Source organism: Schistocerca serialis, chromosome 4 (genome assembly GCF_023864345.2).
Source record: "Schistocerca serialis cubense isolate TAMUIC-IGC-003099 chromosome 4, iqSchSeri2.2, whole genome shotgun sequence".
In the NCBI taxonomy this organism is placed as follows: domain Eukaryota; kingdom Metazoa; phylum Arthropoda; class Insecta; order Orthoptera; family Acrididae; genus Schistocerca; species Schistocerca serialis.
In genome coordinates, this window is record NC_064641.1 from 725,891,762 (window position 1) to 725,915,182 (window position 23,421).

Here is a 23,421-nt window from a genome sequence, read left to right on the forward strand (position 1 = left end):
GTGTTTTTACTTGGTTATTAGTAAAAAATAAAAAAAACGCCTGTTATAACAGAGTTCCAACAAACACCGAAAAATACCAGTTAATGAAAACTAAAATATCGGTATCGGCTTTAGACAGTAGGTTTCTCCCATCCCTATCCTGAGAGGAGGACACTGTGGCTTCTGCAACAACTTGAGTGCAACTTCGCCCGGTTAGTGACGAGTCTCGCGGGGTAGCGCTGAAGATTAGGATCGCTACAGAGTCCGCTCGCGCTCTGTAGTGGGGAAGTGGCTCGTGGCGCGTGGGCCGCCAAACGCTCCCGCCCCCGCTTGTATATCTTTCGGCGGCGGCGTAGCGTTTCACAGCGGCCCAAGCCGCCGCCGCCGCTGCTGCCGGCCTACTCCCCTCGCCAACAAACGCGTTTAATTTCCCCGCCGCTGGGGTTGAAGACATATTTGTGGAACAGTAAAAAACAAGAGGGTGGCTCAAAAACTCAAAAAAGGAAATAGTGGAGAACAAACGTTCATCGGAGACAGAGATGAAGGTGGAGGTAATGGCACCGTAGGAGGAGACAGAGAGAGAGAGAGAGAGAGAGAGAGAGAGAGAGAGAGAGAGAGGGAGGGTCGAGGGGTGAAGGGGTGAGGGAGCACACATGTGTTATCCTAAGGGAATCCTTAGCCCTCGTTGAAATGCCCTATACGACTACTAATCTATTAGTCTCTTTGACGCAGTAAATGAGGAACGAGAAATCTAAACAAGAGCGATCTGTTTTTATAATTCGATACTGGGACGTGTGTCTGTGAGGAGTATAGCCACGCAGGATTAGTCGAGCGGTCTAGGGCGCTGCAGTCATGGACCAGCGGCTGGTCCCGGCGGAGGTTCGAGTCCTCCCTCGGGCATGGGTGTGTGTGTTTGTCCTCAGGATAATTTAGGTTAAGTAGTGTGTAAGCTTAGGGACGGTCCCATAAGATTTCACACACATTTGAACATTTTTTTGAGGAGTATAGGAGAAGGTTGCTATCGATCGGGTGGGCCTGTGGGCCTGGCTCGATTTCTCTGTGGATAGTGACAATAGGCGCATAGTAGCGATCATTAAGTGTAAACAGACTTGGCAAAGATTTGCCATCTTAGTGGTGTGTTGTTCCACGAAGACACAAGGAAAAAGTGCAGAAACGTAGAATTATACACTAGTTTTTTCTAATTGACTAGTATTAGTGAGTGAAACGTCGGAATGATATGGTTAAAAATGTTCAAATTTGTGTGAAATCTTATGGGACTTAACTGCCAAGGTCACTAGTCCCTAAGCTTACACACTACGTAACCTAAATTATCCTAAGGACAAACACACACACACCCATGCCCGAGGGAGGACTAGAACCTCAGCCGGGACCAGCCGCACAGTGCATGACTGCATCGCCTTAGACCGCTCGGCTAATCCCGCGCGGCGGAATGATACGGTAATAGTGGTTAAATGTCTGAAGCCATCATTGGGGAGTACGAACAATTCACGCCATTTTGCAATATTCACAATGTGAAGTTATGTGCTTTGGACGGCGACTAGTTGTTGTTAAGCGACGTAGTGCGAGATGACTTGAACACGCCATCTCGAATTCGGTCTAATCCCGGACCTAAGGAGGCCACTGTGAACCAAATTTAAGTAATGATTCTCATTATATGCTTCCTAATAGCTTGTGGTTTGACAATCAGTCAAATGGCTTTTTTTTACCGTCTAAGGAGACGTTTCTACATTTACTAACCTAGGTTTCGAATACATGCTATTCATTTTAAGGTGCCAATAAAAAAAACTCCTAAAATGTAAGAAATATGAAATGAAGAGGCTGAAAAATCAGCCAACCAGTTGCAAATAAAGGTTCATTAGCCCTTGACATAGGTTTTGATATTTGTAAAAATATCTTCTTCAGAAGTAGTGGGATTTATGAAGAAGATATTTTTACAAATATTGAAATCTAGGTCAAGTCCTAATAAAACTTTATTTGCAACTTGTTGGCTAATTTTTCAGCCTCTTAAGATTTACACAGTTGCTGTTTCGCAACCGCGTTTAAGCTTTTGAAATGTGAAATGTATTGGCACTTGTTTAGACGTGTGTAGCATTTTTGGCTATTACAGTATAGCCGATTCACGGAAACTGCCTGGCCCAATGAAGGAAACCAGTTTCCTTGATTGGGCAGATGATACATGTTTCTTATTTTTAAAATATTTAATTAACAGCGAATATTTATGACTTCTGTGCCCACTACAGTGGATTCCAAAAGATACACTAAAAATAAAATATCGGAGGATTTTATTACACATTTTCTTGAGATGGCTCATCGATAACGACCCTCTCCGGCTTGTGAGGAGTGTGTCATCTTTCCTGCTTTTATAGCAACTTTTTACATTCCATAATTTCCGGAAATGCTCCCTTCCGAAAGACCACCCCAGCCCTCTACAAACTGAAATGAAGCTCCCTTTCTAATGTCACCAGCCTCGAAGAATTATTGAACCATAACAAAAGAACATTTGCTTCGTATCTGTTCTTTGGTCCCCAGAGGGCCCTCTGTACATCTGCAACTACATCTACATTTGTACTCTGCCGGACACCTTACAGTGTGTGGCAGAGGGTGCTTTACGCATCACTGTCACTTCCCCAATTTCCTGTTCCAGTCGCGAATGGTTCGCGGGAAGAACGATTGCTGGTAAGTACCCTAGTGAGCTCGAATCTCTCTAAAGTTATCTTCATTGTCTCTTCGAGAGATGTACGTAGAGTGAAGAAATATACTGGTAGACTCTTCTGCGAATGTACCCTCTTGGTACTAAGGAATAGTTAAGCACACAGTGATGCAGAACGCCTCTCTTGCAGTGCCTGCCAATGGAGTTGGCAGAGCATCTCTGTGCGCTTTCGCACTTACTACATGAAGCTGTAAAGAAACGCGCTGCTCTTTTTTGTATCTACTCTGTTTCCTCTGTCCTACCTGACGCGGATCCGAGACTGACAAGCAGTATTTAAGTACTGGTCAAACGAGGGGTTTTGGAGGTACCTTCTTAGTGGACGGATTCAATGAATTTGCCTCGTATCTGCTTTACCTGCGATTGGTTTAATGTGGCCGTTCCACTGTAAATAGCTGCGTATGCATTTTATGGATGTGACTGCTTCCAGTGAATGTTTTTCAATCGTGTGATCATAAAATAATGGCCTTTTCTGCCTATTTATGTTTCATTCTTGTATGAAGGTGGGGCTCTGTGGCAAGAGCCAGATTCTATTGAAGAGCTGTATATTGCCCATTGACACATGATTTTCTCTTACGCCGAGGGGACCTAACACTGTTTCAAAGTTGCGAAACACGAGTGTCAATACAGTATATTCTTAGGCCAACTGAGAGCGTCTCATTTGACGACCTGAGGGCAGATTGTGTTTTCCACAGGACCTGCTCTCTATTTTAAATGACAATGAGGTGAGTGTCGTGCATGTGTTAAGGTAGTGTGTATACTGTCAGGGCTCTTTCTCAGAATACTGGGTCTGAGACTTTAGGGCGTTGCAAGGGGTTGCCTCACCCATTAGTTTTAAGCACTCATCCATTAAATGTATCTGTCCTGGCGTTTCGAAACTGATTTTACGTACAGTTATTCTGCTGTATTTTTATCTAGGTTTCATGGATTCTTAAGGTTGAATAACAAGTACACTATTCTTGTTCAAGTAGAACAAAAACAGTGTGCGTATTATTCAGCCTTAAATATGGAATTGTTCAACCAGGAACTAACGGAAGAATCCATGCCGCGCAGGATTAGCCGAGCGGTTTAAGGCGCTGCAGTCATGGACTGTGCGCCTGGTCCCGGCGGAGGTTAGAGTCCTCCCTCGGGCATGGGTGTTAGATTAAGTAGTGTGTACTCTTAGGGACTGATGACCTCAGCAGTTAAGTCCCATAAGATTTTGAAGAACTCATAAATAAAATTTCATAGATTCTTTTTTATGACTCTCCGGTTTCATTGTTGTATTTTAAGTTCTTGTTTGTTGTGCTGTATGTGTTAAAACAGCATGATTTGAGAATTTGTTGTTTTAATATATTTTAATCACTCCTTTTCTATTTATTTCATGCAAGTACGCGGTATATCGCCATAAAACACTGTAAATCGGTAGTACTAGGTTTCGATCTCCTGTCATAACCAAAATTATTTCTACCACTTAAAGCATCTTTCAGCGCCGGTAGTGGTTAGTTAACGGGGAAAACGCCAATGAGCACCATCGTTCGGCATCCGTACACGTTCTGCTATAAGTAACTGAGCTAACGGGTCGGAGCAACGTATTCCACTAGAATCATGCTGATTGAAACACCGCTGTTTCAGAATAGCTGTTATTTTCAGTACATGCCGCCCGCGCTAGAAGTTACGTGAGTGATTTTTATCCTAGCGCGTAAGCCACATCAGCACCGTAACTACGGTGGCAGCTTCACCTAAAGACTACAAACAACAGATCTGCTTTCGACCAATCAGTTGCAAGGAGGCGGTGTTAAGTAGTGGACGTTCGGCCGTAGTGCGTCAACGTTGTAACACAAATCGCGGTGGAGCAACGAACTGAACATCTCTAAATCATGAGTCCAAGGCATTCTCAGGAATGTTTTGAAGCAGAGAAAAGTATTTGCAAAATTTGTCTCGTACACCTTGACTCCCGAAAAACGAACAGCGGCACGTGGGCGTCTCCTGTGGCTTGACTGGAATGAAAAGAGCGGGCAATTCTTTTCTGGAAAAAGTCAACACGACTGAAGAGACTTGGTGTCATTAATTCGAACCAACCATAAAACGACGAAGTGCAGAATGGCTCTCTGATGGTTCGCCAAGACCGAAGAAGGCAGTAATGAGACACGAGAGTTAAACAACCCCCCAATGAAGTAGTCTACTTTTCTGACAATTTCATGTGGCTCTATGAACTTCCTATGCGCTGTACTCAAGTGGGGCGGCGTGGGGGGAGACATTGTACAACATCTGAAGCACGGAAAACCACCATACTAAATTTTGTTATCATTTATTAATCCATTCGCGGAAATTTTTGGACCGACGGGTTACAGACTATCATTATTTTGGCTCATACTTCTTTTGGCACCGGTGATATGTTTTTTTACAGAGCAATATCTACAGATTCCTCCTAAAATAGTGATCAATGTCTTTTCGTGGGCTTTTCAACAAACATAATTATGACGAAAGTTTTGTTCTACAAAGCTAATGATGTTATATTTTGCTGTTATATTGCATTTCTCAGTAGGCTATGAAAAAAATAATTAATGCAACTGTTCTGTAGGTCCGGAAATAAATCTCTGAGCAAAAATGCGTTAAACTGAATCGTTTCTGTCGTTCTTGTCGCCAATGACATGACAGTGCCTGTGTGTGATTACTAAGAAAAAATGACATTATTGGATGGTAATTAATAAGCTAATGACTTTTAGGTGTAAATGATTAAGAAAGATCGCGTGACACTGTAATGTCATGATAATTTAAATTATTTGCTAGGGACGTGGGTACATGAATTTCGTCGACCTCAACACAAGCTTTATCCACACTGACAGATGTACTACTTTACTTCATTCAGCTACTCTGAGAAGCAAAATACAATTGATCAAGTATCCCTTTCTCCTCACGGCGTGCATATTCCATGAGAGACAATTATTATTCAGGATTGTGTATAACAACCTACTCAAGAATAAAATAAATATCCTAATTTTAAACGAATGTTAACTCCATTTTTTTTCAGGTGTGGAACAGCTTATATAGCTGAATTTGTCTTATTAGAATCTACTGTTCTGGCAGTGAAAGTCAGTTTTTATTGGGAAACGAAAGTTGATGTTCGTATTTCGGAGAATAAGCTGGTCATTATTTTATTACTTCTTATGTGAAAATACGTCTAGATGAAAATAAGTGGCCAATAATATCATTGACGAGCCAAACTATATTTCCGATAAAAGAATTAATTCAGAGTATTTCAGGACGTGGTTAATGATTGCAGCTGCTTTTACTCAACAAGATACTAAAACATCCGCCTTTTGAACATAGTTTTTTTTATGCGACACTTCTTCAGAAGCATTCTAAAGTGGAATAGAGCCTCTAAATGATGTAGTGACATGTTTTGCAAAAATAACCGTTTGTGTGATACCGTGGATTGTCGATTTTTTACGAAGTGGTTCATTGCAAACATTGGCAAATCTTTTTTGGCTTATTTATGCTCAGATATCCCGGCAGATATAAAGGCTACGGCGTAAAACTGCCTAAGATTCGACTTTACATATTAAAATTTTGCTGAAAATCTTATTTCGTTGTCTTGGATCTATTAAAATTTGTTAGAGTGCACGTTAAAATACCAGCTTGTGTGAGTACTATAATAATCATATACTTATCCTCATACTTTCTGCCTTCAGTTGTAATTGTTGGTGTAACAATTTCACTAACCAAATCTTATATTTAGAAAATGACATAATATTTATAGCAAATGAAAAAATGCAGGCGAATAGAACTTGAAGTGACAGAGCTGAGGTTATTGCGTTAAGTTTTTAAACTGCATTTCCCTTACATTTTAATTTTTGTTGACAAATTAAGAGTAATTTTTTCACGTCTATGAATCGCTTTCAATTAAGTGTTCCCCTCTTCTTCCATGTATCCAATATATTCTGAACGGATTTTTTTGTACCTGCCGCAAAACAGACCAAGCAGCAGCTAAACGTTTATTTCTAAAATATGATTAACTTGATAAACAACAATAAAGTCTAATGGAGTGTGTTTAGTTCTGCCAGTTTTTAGTTGGAGAAAGTAATTTAGCCAGTGACTTCACTAGGATGTAGACGTTGTGTATAATAGTGTAAAAAGTAAATTATTAATACAAGTTTCTACCGGAATCCACAGAACAACAACACAAACGTACGGGAATTATTGTGATGAAAATATTTTCAATGAATGTGTAATGTTTTGTCACAGTAAATAAAATACAACGGATGGCCTAGATAGAAACAGAAACTAACAATGCCCAAAAGCAAAAAATATGTATTGTTGTATCTTGCTGTATCAGTAAGTCAATATCTGTTTCATTCGGTGGAAATACCGGTATTATTGTTGTAACTGTTGATGATGAAGATGTCCCGCAGTCGTTGGGGCTAACAACCGATAGCCACCGCAAATGTTTCCTGCATAAACATTTGGTGACATTCTCTATGAATATGCAGTCATTTTAATAATTGTAGGAATTAGAACATTTATGAGATGAAGAAGAAAAACATGAGTAGCAAAGTAAGGATACACTGGACAACATCAGAACTGGATGTCTGGCTACACTTCGAGATCTGTTATTACATTTATTATTTTATTTTATCCAGCAGACGAAGTGATCGACTATAGTATACTTTGGCTCCTAATACCTACACCGCAGTAATTTGGAAAGCATTTTTGAAGAAATGCATGGTAGCCTGGATTTCATAACTGGGTTTAGATATTGCTTAAAGGAACAATTTAACTCCTCACTTTCCGCAAGAAAACTACAACACCCTGTTCCCCAATGTATTTTTTTTTACAGTATACAACTTATTATCCTGTAAACGAGGAGCACCAGATGACGAAGTTTATGTGTCTGTTATTTCTTGCCGGCCGAAGTGGCCGTACGGTTAAAGGCGCTGCAGTCTGGAACCGCAAGACCGCTACGGTCGCAGGTTCGAATCCTGCCTCGGGCGTGGATGTTTGTGATGTCCTTAGGTTAGTTAGGTTTAACTAGTTCTAAGTTCTAGGGGACTAATGACCTCAGCAGTTGAGTCCCATAGTGCTCAGAGCCATTTGAATTTTTTTGTTATTTCTTGTCCTTTCCCCACAATCGTTTATTAGCACCATTCCTGAAAACAGCTATAGGTAAATTATAGTATATACTAATTGAGGAGAACTTTTTTTTCCTATGAAGTGAAATGATGCGGTATTTCAGCGAATTTCGTCCTTTATTCTACGTTAAGCACTGTCGACATCAGCTCGTAATTCGTTGAATAAATGGAGACGTAAAAGTTAAGGAATTCAGTAGCTGATTAAGACAGTTTAAGGCTCGCAATTTGCTGCTGAATATCCACAAGTATTCCCGCAGCCTTTGCGAGCAGACACTGAGCACGAAGAAAATTCGGTTCCAGCGCAGAACTTTGAAATAAACTAAATCTGATTTAAAAAACACTGTGTGTTACGGCCTAGAGACTCGCGGTGTTATTGGTAAGAGGAAAAATGTTTAGGAACGCCTTAATGTGGAGAAACGATACCGGATAAACTGTTTATGTAGCCGCTCCCTCCGTTTCACCTCCACATTTCTTTACCAGATTTCTTGCAGCGTGCTTAAGCGCATCCCAGATACACACTAAGCTGTGGGACGAAATTTTCAGTCAATGTGTACCGATTATTGAACCCTATTTCTACAATTTGTGGACTTCAACAATTCACTTTAAATCACAATTACTCGCGACTGAAAAAATATCCAAGACAAACAGTTTAGACAATTTGGTTTCACCTGCGAAAAACAAATCCGCTATAATAACTGAAAATAATTTTTCACCAAGTATTTAAGTAATTTTGCGCTTTTCACTGCAATAACAAGAGATTAACGATGCAAGTACGAATGCTCTGTAACAAGCGGAGCTTTTATTTTTGACTTCTCGTGTTATACCACTATACAACGTTTTGTAGGGTTCGTCCGTCTTCAAGATTGTATGAAATGCCTTTTGACATGTGTTGTAAATACCCAATGTGGCAAATAATCATTTTACGCACGAATATTATGTGCACTGTAAACTGTTTGTAGCAATTTAATATATCCACTTTTTATTGAGAAAAGTAAGAATAGCTGAAAAACTTCTATATTTTTTCTCAAGAAATGACGGGAACTACGAAACAGAAGTGAAAAAAAAACCCTCGACAAATTTTTAGAAATAATAACGCAATACTTCACCAACAAGACAAAAATATTTTTATTTGTGTAACATTTCGGTTCTCCCACTAAAGCTGACACTAATATATTCCGTCACATAGACCTATGAGACAGGAAGTTAATAGATAACAATACATTTTGATTTCTTGGCGGAACATTTCTGACAACAATCAATAATTTACAGCAATCGCAGAAGTAAATTTTGTTAGCCAACGAAACATGTACTGGTGCCTAATTTCCGCCGAAATGCGAACAGTCTTTTTTCCTAAAATTGAACACGATAGGGACAATCAGTCTAGAAAGTAAAAGTAAAAGTTGTGACAGTTATTCTTGAAATTTTTTCTCATGATGAGGTCTTCGAAAATAAATGTAATATGGCTCTGTAAGGAAAGGTTGTTTCATGTCACCTCAATCGAAATATGCTTCTAATAATTCACAGAGCACAGACATGATTCCGAAATACTACTGACTTGACGAGGACAGCTGTTTGTCTTTATCTAAAAACTTAAATCACGTTTGGGGAATGATAACGGATGCAGCTACGAAAGTTAATATTTTGGCCTAACTCGGCGACGCTAGAAAAGTGCAAACAGACGCAATCCGCTACAAACTGCTACATTATGATATTTAATCTATGTGCCATGCATATTGTTTAGAATGAGTAATTTTTTTCCTTCTTTTTCCATCACGGTTTTTAAAACAAGCATATAAATGTAGTAAGAATATCTTAATGGATCACAGTGCTCCGAGACAAAAAGATTGGTGGATTCAGCCACTATTAACAAAATGTATATTCTACTGCAGTCGATGTCAGATGCCTCATTGCTAAATCCTTAGTACTAATAAAATTAAGAAACGATTGTATTTGTCACGGACAATGTTTAACTCGCACTTTGTTACATGAAATATCTGATATGAGAAATAAGATTTGCACGTATGATCTCTGTTCTGTATGGAAAACCGTGAATGATGAATTTTGATGGTTTTTGTTGTAAGAATCGGCAGACGTTTCTACCTTTTTTACTTTGTGGTTCGTCTGTATTGTAGGAAAAAGCGCTATACATGAAAAATCTGATGTCGATGTTATGCAAGGGCTGCCGAAAAACGTACATATGTTTTAAAGATGTAAACGAAATGTAAAGATTTCACAATTAAGTCAGGAATAGCCTATACACTGTCACTTTTTCCTTAATACAAGCTGTGAAGTATGTAAGGAATAGGGGAGTCATATGGTTTCCCGTAGTTAGACAAGTTATTAATATCAGGAGGAGAGTATCCTATAGTTCGTGAGACTGTTTTTGCAACGGAATACTATATGTAATCAGAGGTGTTTTATCTACATTTTGCAGCTGTGATCATTAGATCTTGTATCAAAGTAATGTGGTGGTTGATGGTATTACGAGATAATGTGTTATTTTTCAATATTATTAAGAAGTGAGCTAATGGAAATTAGAAACAGAATTCTTGGCAGCTACGATGGTTTGATATTCAACCGTATTAAGTCGTCGTTTGTGTACAGTATTTCGGTAATGGGACTTATCGACAATTTCAGCTGTAACTTGAAGACGAGAACAAGTGTTCCTAGTAAAACAGCAAGGACAATGATTAGATTAGTATGGCTTAAAGCTGTGAGAGGAATATATTCTGCAGATTCGGCGTTATGTACCTCGGTCGCAGATAGGTACATACCAAATCTATCTTCGCATAAGAACGAACACAAATAGTTCAGAAAAGCATGAATGTAAACACAGAGAAAACATTCCCTTACATAAACGTTTCTGAAGGATTACAATACATGGAAAGCGTACCGTGAATAGCACTGGTTCGTAGGTGCTATGTTACAAAATAGCTTCGTTGCCAAAATATAGTGAATAACCACCCTGACTTAACACTTACGACCCACATATACCACGAGTTAGAAAATTTTCGGCGACGTCAGCACAAATATATCTTTAAATTCCAGATGGTGCCAACAAGGCTACTTGCAGAAACGATATGGGTGACCATCAAGTTTACGAGGTTAAAAACTCGCAAAACATATTGTCATACATATTTAGTACGCAAAGTGTTACATCACAGATACGGACATGACATTTCTAATTCGTAAAATTTACTCGTGACGCTCATAAGAACTTGTCAAGAGCCTGAAACTTCTACGTATACCTCCGCGTTATCTTACAAAATACAAAATATGTTAAAAAAGTCTTTTGCAGAAACCGTTCTTATCGATTGATTTACGCACGGAGGGATCTACGAATCGCTTTGGCTCGTCGGGACTATGCTATAGAACAGATTCATCGTTTATTCCATGAGGAATATAGGTTATTTCAGTTTTTTAGCATTTCAAATATTTACAAATGTGTCTTCATGGTCTACGATGGATACACAAAAAATATTGATACACCGCTTCGGTCATTTTTATACACTTTTTTATTTACATTTTTATACCAGTAAGCGTTTCTAAAACCATGACATCATCATGCGGTGGATTAAGACACTTTTATGATGTTGAATTTTCTTATGACGATGGTACCTGCCAAATAGACAGGCAAATTCGATAATGTAAAGGTATCTTTATCGACTTCATGTTGATGGCGTGACCATCGAAACGCATATTGCTGATAAAAGCAAAAATTACAGTGACTGAAGCAGTGTACGAACAAATTTTTTGGTGTTATGATTACCTGGCATTATCAGCTATATTGGACGCGTCTCAGAATCTAAACACGGTTTATCTTCTTGTTACAGAAGTTTATTTACCCAGATCCCACAAAAATACACAATGATTAGTAGATTCAGCGAAATTAAATCGCCATCTTCAGATCATTCGTACAGAAAATTTTTTATAGGGGCGGTCCATTTCGTCGACTGTTCACATTAATTGGACATAACTTACAGAGACAACATTCAATAATACCGTCCCTCGTCATACAATAAAATAACAGCTGTGCACAATGGTTACCACTAGAATACATAACACAAGTATAAAATATTTACACACTGTGTGCTTGTTGACATATGACAGGAAAAACTTTTTCTATGCAAGTGGTCTGAAGACGGCTATTTAATTTCGCTGAAGCTAGTAACCATTGTGTATTTTTGTGCGACCTTCTGTAATAAGAAGAACAACCGTGATTAATTATTTTTTAAAGTAAACGTGGTAGCGTCACCAGAAGGATTTTGATGACATTCACACTTGTCACTGGAAGGGCAACGCATTTCCTCCGTGCCATTTGTTACTGAGAAACTGAAAAGTGACGTGCACGTGTGTTAGGTAATGGAAGGCAAGATGATCCGTCGTGCTCACCTGATACGGCCTCCCCGTTGAGCTCCTCGAAGGTCTTGCTCGTCATCTGGAAGAGCGCGTCCAGCGGCGACGTGTTGCTGCCCTGGGCGCCGCCCTTGCCGTGGTGCTGGCCCGCCGCCCCTTTGCCGCATCGCGCCGGGTGCCTGCCGCCGCCCCCGGAGCTCTGCGCCGCCCCCGGGTGTCTGGCCGCCGCCGCCGCCGCCCCCGACGCCGGGCTGGCGGCGAGGTCCGGGCTGGTGCAGCAGTCGCTGCTGGAGCGGCCGCTGCTGCACGTGGTCTCGCTGGCGTAGCAGAAGTCCGCCGACTTGGGACGGTGGTGGTGGGCGGCAGCGCTGGCTCGGTACCTGTCCACCGGCACGACGCCGCCCCCGGCCGCCGCCGCCGCTGCCGCCGCCGCCGCCACGGCCGCCGCCGCCGCCGCGGGGCCCAAGTCCCAAGGGCGCACGATGCGGGCGGTAGAGGCGGGCGTCGGGTCGCCCGGACGCGGCGCCGCCGACGTCGGGGGCGGCTGTTGCTGCTGCTGCTGGCCGTTGGTACGCGGGCAGTGGTTCAAGATGTCGAGGATGAAGAAGGACTTTACGCCTCCTCCGGAGGCTCGCGGCGGCGTCGCCGAGGCCGTCCGCTCGACTCCGCTCGGCAGCGGAGGCGGCGTCGGCCTGGCGGGCCTCTCCGCCGTCGCCTTGTCGATGTTCATCATCTTGAGCCTCTTGAGCGGCTTGAAGTAGTCGTCCTCCTCCTCGTCGCGCCGGACGACGTCGTCGTCCTCGTCATCGTCGTCGGAGGCGGCGTCGCAGGTGGCGGTGCGGCAGGTGGAGGAGCCGGGCGACGAGACGGGGCTGCGCTGGCGCTGCTGCTGGCGGCGGACGGCCGCCGGCGAGGGCGACGGGCAGCCCACGCTGATGTCGTCGTCGTCTTCGTCGGCGTCCGTGTCGTCGTCGCGGAGGCGCCGTCCCGGAGGCGGCTGCGGCGACGCCTCCAGCGGGCTGCCCGGCGCCGAGTCGGAGGCGGCCAGCGGGCTGCTGCACATCTGGGGCAGACTGCGCACCCTCAGGAAGCCCACTGCGTCCATCGGATCACGTCTCCGCGTCTCCTCACCGCCTGCTCATTGGTGGACGTCTGTGCTGCTGTAGGTAGGATGTCTGCTCAAACGCGCAACACCTAGCAGGTTATACTGACATCCATTCGTGTATCACTGCTCTACAGGTCTGTTGAAACTGCAATATCAACTACTTCAAGTAGTCCTCTCGGTGTAAAATGATACTGTCACTAGTATCACTCCCAGGCCACTTCAGAATTATTATTTGGTCCCAATTGGTTGCTCAGTTTCCAGCGTCAAAGCAAGTCCATCGAAAGTACACCAGTCTACTAACGATTAGAGGCTGACCAATCCCAGAAGTTCAGTTCAAATATTGTTTACTCAGTACAGCTTAGTGACAACAGAAGCATCTTCACAAATACACCATCACTCTGAAACATTCAGTTTTATCATTCCAACCAAACACTATGTGACCATGAATTTCACATCCCCTAGGTGCAAACAACATACAGTCACCAATTTCGCTTCCCAGGACACCTCAAAAGTATTGAGAAGTCACTTTCAGAATTCTTTTTCCCACTCCAGTAAGGAAAATACGCTCATTCTCAACCTCAGTAGTGTACAGTGTATTTCGCTGGTAGGCCTGCCTAAAATTCTTGTCCACTATCGGTATATCCACTATAAATGCACTTCTACCAACACACTTCACATGTTGCAATTGATGTCTTCGTGATGCATATGGATCGAGTCATCCCAAATGTCCATATCTCAGCACTGTTCAAGTGTCACACGGCAGAATATATCTTTTTTTCCACAGTCCTTTGCCAGTCACTTTTCTGCGGAACAGAAGGAAGCGTTACAATTTGCTTCGAAATATCAGTGTAGTTTGACAAGCACAGTCGTAGCCCAATATCTTCAAACTGGCGCAGAGTGAAGAGCTGGAAGGCGGTCCCCAGTTGACGCTGAAGAGGGCTGGCCAGGGCAGACGTCTGCGACGACCGCCGACCGCGGGGCGATTGGTTGACTCCTCCGGGGCGAGCGACTACGGGCCGCGGCAAATGAAGGGGAGAAGTATTGCAATTGCAGGCGCAGATTTATTAGGCGAGCTCCTCCTCGCGTGCTTCCTTTTGTTGCCGCCGTCCTTCTCTTCTCTCCTCCGCGCCGTCTCGTTCCGCCGGCGGGGTGCGCTGGAGGAGGCGGGAGGCAGCAGCCGGCCGCTCGCTTCTCGCCGGCGCGTCTGTGCCTGCGGCGGCGCGGCTCACTTCAAAGCTGCTGGCTGCCACGGCCGGTTTATCGGCCCCGATAAATTAGGATCTGGCTCGGGAGCCACGCGGTCACGGCGAGTCTTCGTATTGGTGAGCCGCTTACAGATTGCCTCTTGACAGCCGCGAGGCCGCGTGGAGGGGGTACGGGGGTGGGAGGGAGGGAGGAGGGTGGGGAAGGGGGAGGATGGCGGGGGGGGGGGGGGGGCTGGATGTGTCGCACACGACGGCACTGTTTACCTCTGTCTCACTGAGCAAGTGTCAACAGGAGCGGTCCCCGTATTCCACGCAGGTAGGTGCGCTGGCATGTTGAGCTGTGAAACGCTTCATCGAGCTACGCGCTGTTCTGGTAGACACTCCACTAATTAGATACTGCTCCTACAGTGCAGTCTAGCGATCGCGGATCAAATAATTGTATGCGGCTGGTGGTACTAATATGATGTGCAAAATCGCAGAGTCCGCGTCTTCAGCGAGCCACGTATCGCTCCCTTTCGATGCCGCAGTATCGATAAAAAGCGGCGCCGAGCGCCCGCGAGCGTGTTCGACGCAGCGACTAACCAGACGTTCTGGCCGTTCTGGTCCGCGCTGTCGGCCCCTCCCCGCCACTTCCCCGCCAGGCGAACGTGCTTGTCTCACCCCCCACTCCGCCGCCGTACTGCCGACAACTTCCTGCCGACAACTCCTCCGGACACGTTACAGCCAATCGAGCAAGCTCCGCCCACCGATTGGGCGTCAGGCGCTGCCATTGGGCGAGGCGCCTCCGCCGGCTACGCCCACAGTGTGCCGCCGGCGGCCAATGGCGAGCGCGCTTCGGCCCGCGCCGCAGAGGTAGGCACGCGGAGCTAATGGGGATAGAGCGCGCCCGCAACGGCGCCGGCGTTCTTCACGGGACGACGTCGTTCTCTCCGCCGACAAGTAGGGAGGAAGGGGCACGTAAAATGTTTTTACTAATTGTGTTACGGGGTTGTCGCGCGGGCGAACGAGGCGACGACAGCCGCTGCCGGCTGCCTGCGTGGCCCCGAGCAACCGGATGATGCGGCCTTTCTTACTGGCGCGCCGCGGCCGGATTCCATTAGCCGGGCGATTTCTTTTTCTGGGCTGGAGAAGCGCGGGTTTGCGTCCCGCGGTTACCTAAGTACACTTCTAGAGAGATTTCGCATTTCCAGAGTCATATGTCTGAGACAACCCAAGAAAACTTCTTGTGACCACGACATAGTAAACTGGAATAACATGAAGGCATGACACAAAATATGCGATTTCAAAATAAGTGACTAACGCAGCACTCTTAAGAGATATTGTCTTTCTTGCCAACATGCCGTTACGTTCTTTCAGGCTTAAAATGTTTCAACAATTGTATTCCCTCATCAGTAATTACATTGTAATATTCCTTCTTTGATGAAAAGAAAAGTAAAAATTCTTTGTTGTATAAAATGCGTTTTTATGCGTTCTGTACCTCGATCGGTAAACACGGAATCGTTACAAAACCACTTTGTCGTCCGTCTATCGGTCTGTCTGTCCGACTGCTAAGAACCATTTTTGTTGGGAATAGGGTGACGAATCAGTTTGAAATTGATGTCACATACCAAAGTCTACGGTCCCTTTGTGTTGTAGAAAATTTAAGCTCCTAAGTCAGTGCAATCAAAGGATGCGGCCTTTTATGTTACACATTTCGATACCCTCTTAGGATGACAGGGGAAATGTTAATCATCCCAGAATGACATGAGCTAGATTTGAATCTTGTATTTCCGGAATGAGACTGCGGTGTCTTAAACATTGGATCGTTCGTTATGTTAACTGATGATATTTCCCGAATTATCAGATATACTTTTTACGGAATTATAATTTAAGTGCAAGATATCAACGTTTTAAGTAAAAAATCTCCTGTGAAAAATCTCGATTTCCTTTGTTAGTCTTCGGTTGCAATTACGCAAGAACTGCAACTGATGAGTAAAAGCCTTATATTAAAACTACAAAGTTAAGTGAACTATTTCATCATTCCGTAACTAGCAGCCGCTCTTAATGTTGTAAGTGTGAACATTTCGATCCAAGCCCGGATGAAAAACACAGCAACGTGAATGTCAATAGTTACACGTTGCAACCAGAGGTGACAATGAGTGCTTTCCACAAGTGATCCTAAGTTAATGCAGTATTTCTACAGTTCTAGAAGGCTTTTTACGTTTCTCACAAATGGCATCAAATAAAGTAGTATGCCTGTCGATTATCGTCTCAGTTGTGAGACTGTATTCGTAACTTCCTGCCAGGGTCACAGTTCGTAGTAGACTCTAATAGACGGGAATGGAATCGGAGCGATATCTGGCGTTCCCCAAGGAACTATTACAGGCACTCTTCTGTTCCTGACCTGTATATCTATAGAAAGGATTTGAGAGACAGTGTGAGCAGCAGTCTTAGATTGCATGCAGATGACGCTATCGTTTACCGTTTAGTTAAGTCATACGAAGCTCAACACGAATTACAAAATGATTTAGTCAAGAGTTATTTCTATGATGCGAAAAGTAGCAACTGATCTTGAACAAGAAATAGTGTGAGGTCCTCCCTATAGGTACCACAAAGAATGTATCATATTTCGGTACTCGATAAATAACAGAAATTTGTGGATTGTCTGGTCAAGTAAATACCTAGGGATTACAATTACCAATAATTTATATTGTAACCTTCACATAGAAAACGTTGTAGAGAAGGCGAACCAAACACTGTGGTTTGTTGGCAAAACCCATAGAAGATGTGCAAAAATCTGCTACAGACACTGACTACGCTACGCTTGCCCGCCCTCTGCTACAGTTACCAAATAGGATTGACGAAGGATACCGAAAAAGTTCTAGGAACTGCAGCACGTTTTGTACTGTCCCGAAATAGGGAAAAGAGTGCCACAGATATGATCCGCAAGTTGTGGTTGCAATAATTAAAAAAAAAAAAGGCGTTTTGCTTTGTGAGGAGATCTTTTCACAAAATTTCTGTCACCAAGTTTCTCCAGAGAATGCGTTTTTTTTTTTTTCCTCTCGTCTGCTTGGGGAGAAATGACCCATCATAGTAAAATAAGAGAAATCAGAGCTCGCACAGAAAGACGTAGGTATTCATTTTCCCCCACGTGAATTTCGGAAGAGGAACGGTCCAGAAATAGTATGAAAATAGTTCTTTGAGCCCTCCGTGAAGCATTTGGATGTGAACTGAAGAGTAGACGTGTAGATGCGGATGTACGGAACAGAGGTACCACGAAAGGAAAAACTGGTATCGAACCTCATGTCTTTCAGCGGTAAATAGGTAAATAAAAAAATATAGCACTTAAGGACGTAAGAAACCCAGTAAAAGTAGAGAGACTAGCGCAACCAGACGAAATTAACTGTCACATCTGACTGCAGGCAATCTGTTACAGTCCATTCTTCTGCGTGAAGATATAAAAGCGTTTCAGACTTGCGTTACTAATTGCATGAAATGAAATCTTAGTTTTATCAGCTTCCCCACGATGAATTACCGCTCATCACTCCAGAGCTCGCCATATTAGTCGCCTTTCTTTGTATATTGGTTGGTGAAATTGGCGCGACTTGCTCAGTCCTCTTGCTGCTGTCCTGACGTGTTTACACAACGATTTTACGCTGAACTGAGCGTAACCCAGGATGACACTGCGCTTTTGAACGCTAATTCTAGTTGCGTCGAAAACAGCATAATGTTTAAAAGAATACGACGTTTACTGCGATACACATTACTGAAGAATGTAACTGAAGATGTCGGCGTTCTACGGAAATTCTCCAAAATATTATTTGGCAATGAAAAAGTGACTGATTCAGAAAGTATTTTACTGAATCTGAGAGTTTCGCTCTTAGTCACAGAGATCGATAAGTTCTATTTGCACGTCGGGAAAACCACATATGATTTACAAATATGACATAAGAGGTAAAATTTGCCATTGATGTTCAGTCAAAAAAAAAAAAAAATCGTTGTTGCTTCCGAGTACCAAATTAATGCGATCCCCGACGTTAAATAATAAGCACTTCTCGTTCTGCAATGGAAACTGGATTGCTAGAGCCACTAATGATTTTTAAGGGCACTGCCCCCAGATATCTGTTGTTGGTATTCTGAGGTGCGAATGGGGTATCACAATGGTAAATGTGTACTACAAGTACGTGTAATAAGTACGTTGTGCCCTCCATTCATGGGCAGTCTGCAATGTAGCTTAAACACTGGCCGACCGCCCGGTAATCAGAAACAATACACATCCTATTCTCCTCATTTCTCCGACGAATTTCTGGCGGTATATGTAAATACTACCAGCCGATTTGAGATCCATAAATCAGTTGTCGATCGTAATCATTTATTACAAATAAAATTTTGAAAAAAAGATTATCTTAAACTTAAAAGATTACCTATAGTCACTATCATATTACGCCACTGTGGATAGTGCCTTTATAAATTACGTATGACTTCGTTGTTGCTTCCACATCATTATGTTTCACGGAAACCAGCGAAAGCATAGGGAAAAAAATACAGGATAGTTGTAATCTACAATTAGACGGACTGAGAATTATTCTTGTACAGACGTTCGAAATTTTCAGTGTTCCGCTTGCCCTAAAAACGGTAACAAATTTCCGCCTGTGATAAATTATAGACCGAACCATGTGGTATAGTGGCAAGACGTTGGAGGACAGTGGTTAAAGTCTCCGTCCGTCCACCCAGGTTTAGGCCTTTTCGTTATTTCCATCAATCGCTTAAGGCAAATGGAAGGACGGTTCTTTTTTCAATGGCGTGGTCGATTTCCTTTCCAATCATTTCCCAATCGCAAGCTGGTTCCATAAAGATCTCGTCATCGATGGGACGTTAAACGATAATTTTCCTTTCCTTTATTGTGATTAATTGCTACGGTTGATATCTGTAATGTGATGTATAAGTACAAGCTTAACCCCCTCCTGTTTCATTCGAAAACAGTGGGCGGTAGGTAAGCCTTTCTGTAAGCGTAAATATCTATAATTTTAGGTTGTGATCATTAGGCAAGACACCCTGTTTGAGAGAGGAATCGATATGATTCTTTACTGTTCTTGTGTTTTGTGTTCTCAGAATTTATACCGCAAAACATTTCCGTAATGTTCATACACAATTGTTTCTTTGAAAAGTTCTAAGTCGACGGGAAGTTAAATCCTAATCTTCCTCTTCTTTGTTAACATTTCGCACTGGAGGTTTATTTCTGCCACACTTAGGCAATGGCTAAACAAATCTACAGCAAGTCGCGAAATTTTTCCTAAACGTCAAAGCTATGAGAGACCCCTCTCTGACGAGAGAATGGGCCTGAAGAATATTTTGAAGGACGAAGTACAATTCCAACCTGAGATGTATCTTCCGCACAATTAGTTTACTTGGTCGCTGTATCCTAATGTGTTCCGGAAGGATACCTCGGATATTTGGAGAATCTATCTACTCGGTGACGGTGTAATAGAACATTAAAGTCTTTTGGGTAACACCGGAGGGTGGTTATATAACGATAATGATAGAAATATTTCAGCCGGGCTTCGGTACAGCGTGATTCCGAGAGTACTGCATGAATTGAATGCGACTGGTTTAACAGGCAGTAGAGTTCGATGTATTAGTAGGTATTGCGATAGGTATCAATAGGCTCACCGCTACTATAGTGTATGTGCCGAAATATACCGTGACTACATACTCTTAACGATCCGCTTTGGCATCGCACTGGTAGCACTAAGCAGGTATGGCTCAACGAGTTGTCTGGGGTAGCGGTAATAAATCCGGACTTACACAAACCCTCCTCGTGAATTAGTCTGTCTGTTAGTGGAAACCGTATCAAGATCCCTGAAGTAGTTCCTGAGATTAACCTTCCCACACAGATGGAAAAAACGCTGTGAGAGAACTTAAATTATGTATGTGTACAGATCTACAGATAACAACAACTAGTCATAAGTACTGCTCTCATTAACTTATTTACATACGATGAAGAAAGCCTTGCAAACCATCTGCTACAACGTTAAGCAGTGAGACTTAATAAAAGTCCTGTAATGTAACACTTGTTCATGTAAAATTGATAGCGATGACGAACAGCGCTTGACGTTTTCAATGCAGACGTTATTAGCCGATTGTCTAGTTTATATTGGTACTGTGCGAAAAAATCATCGTCAGTTTTATAGGGCACACCGTGATAACAGTTGGATGAAAGTAGTTATCGTCACAAACAACATTCGGGATGTGTTCCGCAGTTGGAACATTGATTACGTTTCCGTTGAGTTTTTGATCTAGCGTAGAGTGATTTAATGTGAGTTCTTCTCAACATTGTACCGAGAAATGTGGAGCAGTGGTAAGGCACTGAGTGGCATTCGCATATCGAGTCCGGCATTTTCTAGGTTTTACCTATTAGCGCGAAATAACAGACATGCTTTCTTCTTGTCTGTAGAATTCGAAATTGATTACGTTTCAATAAATAAATGCAGTACAGAAATGTATCATATGGAACGAACCACATTTATGCGCAGAGGTGAGCATGCAGTTCTTCCGCGGACAACATGGCTTGACACAGTCATTGTTCGTTCTTGGAGCTTACGGTTGGCCTTAGATCCGGAGTGATATCTGTCAGCGGCTCCCTGATACGTGAAAGCTGGCTACAATGGAATCCACGTCGGTGTTTCTCTGTTTTCTAGGTTATATTTCACAGGAATTTTGAGGCTTAAATGGAACCAGAAACAAAAATCATAGGTCCTGCTATTTTGTAGATAATTTAGCTGAAGCTAAATTTATATTGTATGGTTTTAGAATGACCATCGCAGCTTAACTGCTTGAATTTTTTGTCAAGAAATCTCAGTCGATTACTTTGTGGACAAAAAAAAAATAATTTCGTGACAGTCCGGTCCTGAGACTTTAATTTGCGCTGGAAGTGAAGGAGCAGATTATCGATACCAGCCCGTGTGACGATAAAAACTGACTCGAACTAAACGGAAGGGAGCTACTGACGTAAACTTGCTGACTGGCGAAGAATCGCAGTGTTTGAATAGCGATTTTTTCACTTGCGGTGTAATGTTGAAAAGTATGTGTACTGAGATATGATACGAACTTCGGTAACGACCATCAGCGACGAAGTGCAAAGCCCTAAATCAACGGTTCACCTACAAGCTAGATTGAAGCCTGTGTTAGATGTGGAAAATCTTAGTCAATAACTGTTAGTTAAGTGGCTCAAAACTGACGGGTGCAAGCGAGTTTGTGACTTCATTCGGCAGTGTAATCGTCATAAAAAGCAGCCATTTTATGCCATTAATTGCAGAAAAGATTTCGTTATTGACTTCGTCCAGTGCTAAAAAAAAAAAAAAAAAAAAAAAAAAAAATAATAATAATAAAATAAAATAAAATTAAAAAAAATTAAATTCTCAGCAGCGATATTGCGCCTGATACTTAGAGAGCATCTTAAGCACGAAGTAAGAGGCGTGACAATTTTCACACTGAGAAATTTTAGCCCTGTGCCATTAATATCGCTTTAGTCAGATAGTTGTAAAGCCCAACTAAACGGTACCAGGTTTCTTGGCTCATGATTTCGCTGGAAATTCGTGAAGGCCGGGAAATGTATATCCCTTCCGTTTACTGCAGAAATAGTGATTTGGCTCAGAATTTAAGTCTCACATTTCCCGTGTTATAAGCGTCGCATATTTGGTTATAAATCGCCCTAATTATGAATGTCATTTAAAATGTTCGTATGCCCTGCTGTGTATTCCTGTTTACCAGGTAGACGGAGACGATGCGTTTCGGCAGTACACTCCCACACTCAGTTGCTTATTTAAACATGAGACGTACTGCCTTGTAAAATCCCTGGTTAGGCTGCACGTGGCGATGCTGACATGTAATTTTAGTGCCAGAGACAAATCGTGATTAAAACTAATCTTAGCAGATTTCAGTAGATTTAAGAACAACGTAAGCAGGCTTTAGGTATCTGAGGATGACAAAATGCTGGTGAGAAGGGCTGTCGAATAAATAATTAAGGTAGAACTCGGTAAAGTCAAATTGGTCTCATACGTCAGAAACTGCTTTTAAATACTAAACCGCTAAATTAATTTCGTTCAGATTGTTGGAAGAGACAAATGTAAAAGTTGTAATGTAGTTCTATATGCGGTAAATATAGAGTAGGCCTCCTATTTTTGTACTACAGGGAACTGTTTTGGAAGAGCGTTTTCCTTCTATAAAATTATGTTATCCAAGAAAAATGTACAGTAAATTAAAATGTAAGCTCCTAGCTAAGTTACAGTCTTATTGTTGGCCAAGCAATGTAAATGTGATTTCTGACTTATTATAAATAGGCAGCGCGCAAATTTAAGACGACAGCTCATAGCATCCGAAGTGGATGACTGGTTCAGTTGACGAGATATTGTTTGCAGAACTGAAGTAACCAGTTTGGCCAGAAACCAGGAAACAGTGGGTAATTGTCATATGGACTTCTTCGCCAGGGGAGAGCTGTCTTTATAAAGATAGGGAGGGCGTGGGTTCCATGTATAGCCGAACTGGTCCGCTCCGACGTGCGTCGCGCTTCACGATAAACATAATTTCGATCTGATTGCTGACACTGGTTCAGACGCAGTAACTGTAGCAGTCCTAACAAAAAAATCGTGAAACTGTTGAGAGAAATCAGCTTTAAAAAAATCTATGACTGAGACGAGAAAAGATACAAGATTTGAAAGAAAAGCTGTCTGCTGCGATGGACGAGTTAGAACAGGACCGAAGGCGTAACAACATGCGGCTGTTTGACGCATCAGAAGATGAGACGGAAGACACAGACAGCCCGCTTATATAAATTATACGTGGGAATTATGCACCGAAGTAAGTAAGGCGGACATTGATAGGAGCCATTGTGGGGGACGAAGATTATCAGGTGATACGAAACCTCTTCCAATAATTGTGTAGTTCGTCTCATACTGAAGT

General features: G+C 42.6%; 1 protein-coding gene across 1 annotated transcript in view; it reads right to left on the reverse strand.

Annotated features, from left to right (window-relative positions):
- LOC126474730 (homeobox protein Hox-A4-like) overlaps positions 1–13,279 on the reverse strand; it is a 447,456-nt gene extending 434,177 nt beyond the window's left edge. Inside the window, exons 1-3 of the mRNA XM_050102209.1 lie at positions 12,998–13,279; positions 12,625–12,946; positions 12,211–12,549 (exon numbers count right to left, since the gene is read on the reverse strand). Coding sequence (XP_049958166.1) covers positions 12,211–12,549; positions 12,625–12,946; positions 12,998–13,279 — 943 coding nt within the window. The remainder of the gene's footprint in view (positions 1–12,210; positions 12,550–12,624; positions 12,947–12,997) is intronic.
- Between the last annotated feature and the right edge of the window lie 10,142 nt (positions 13,280–23,421).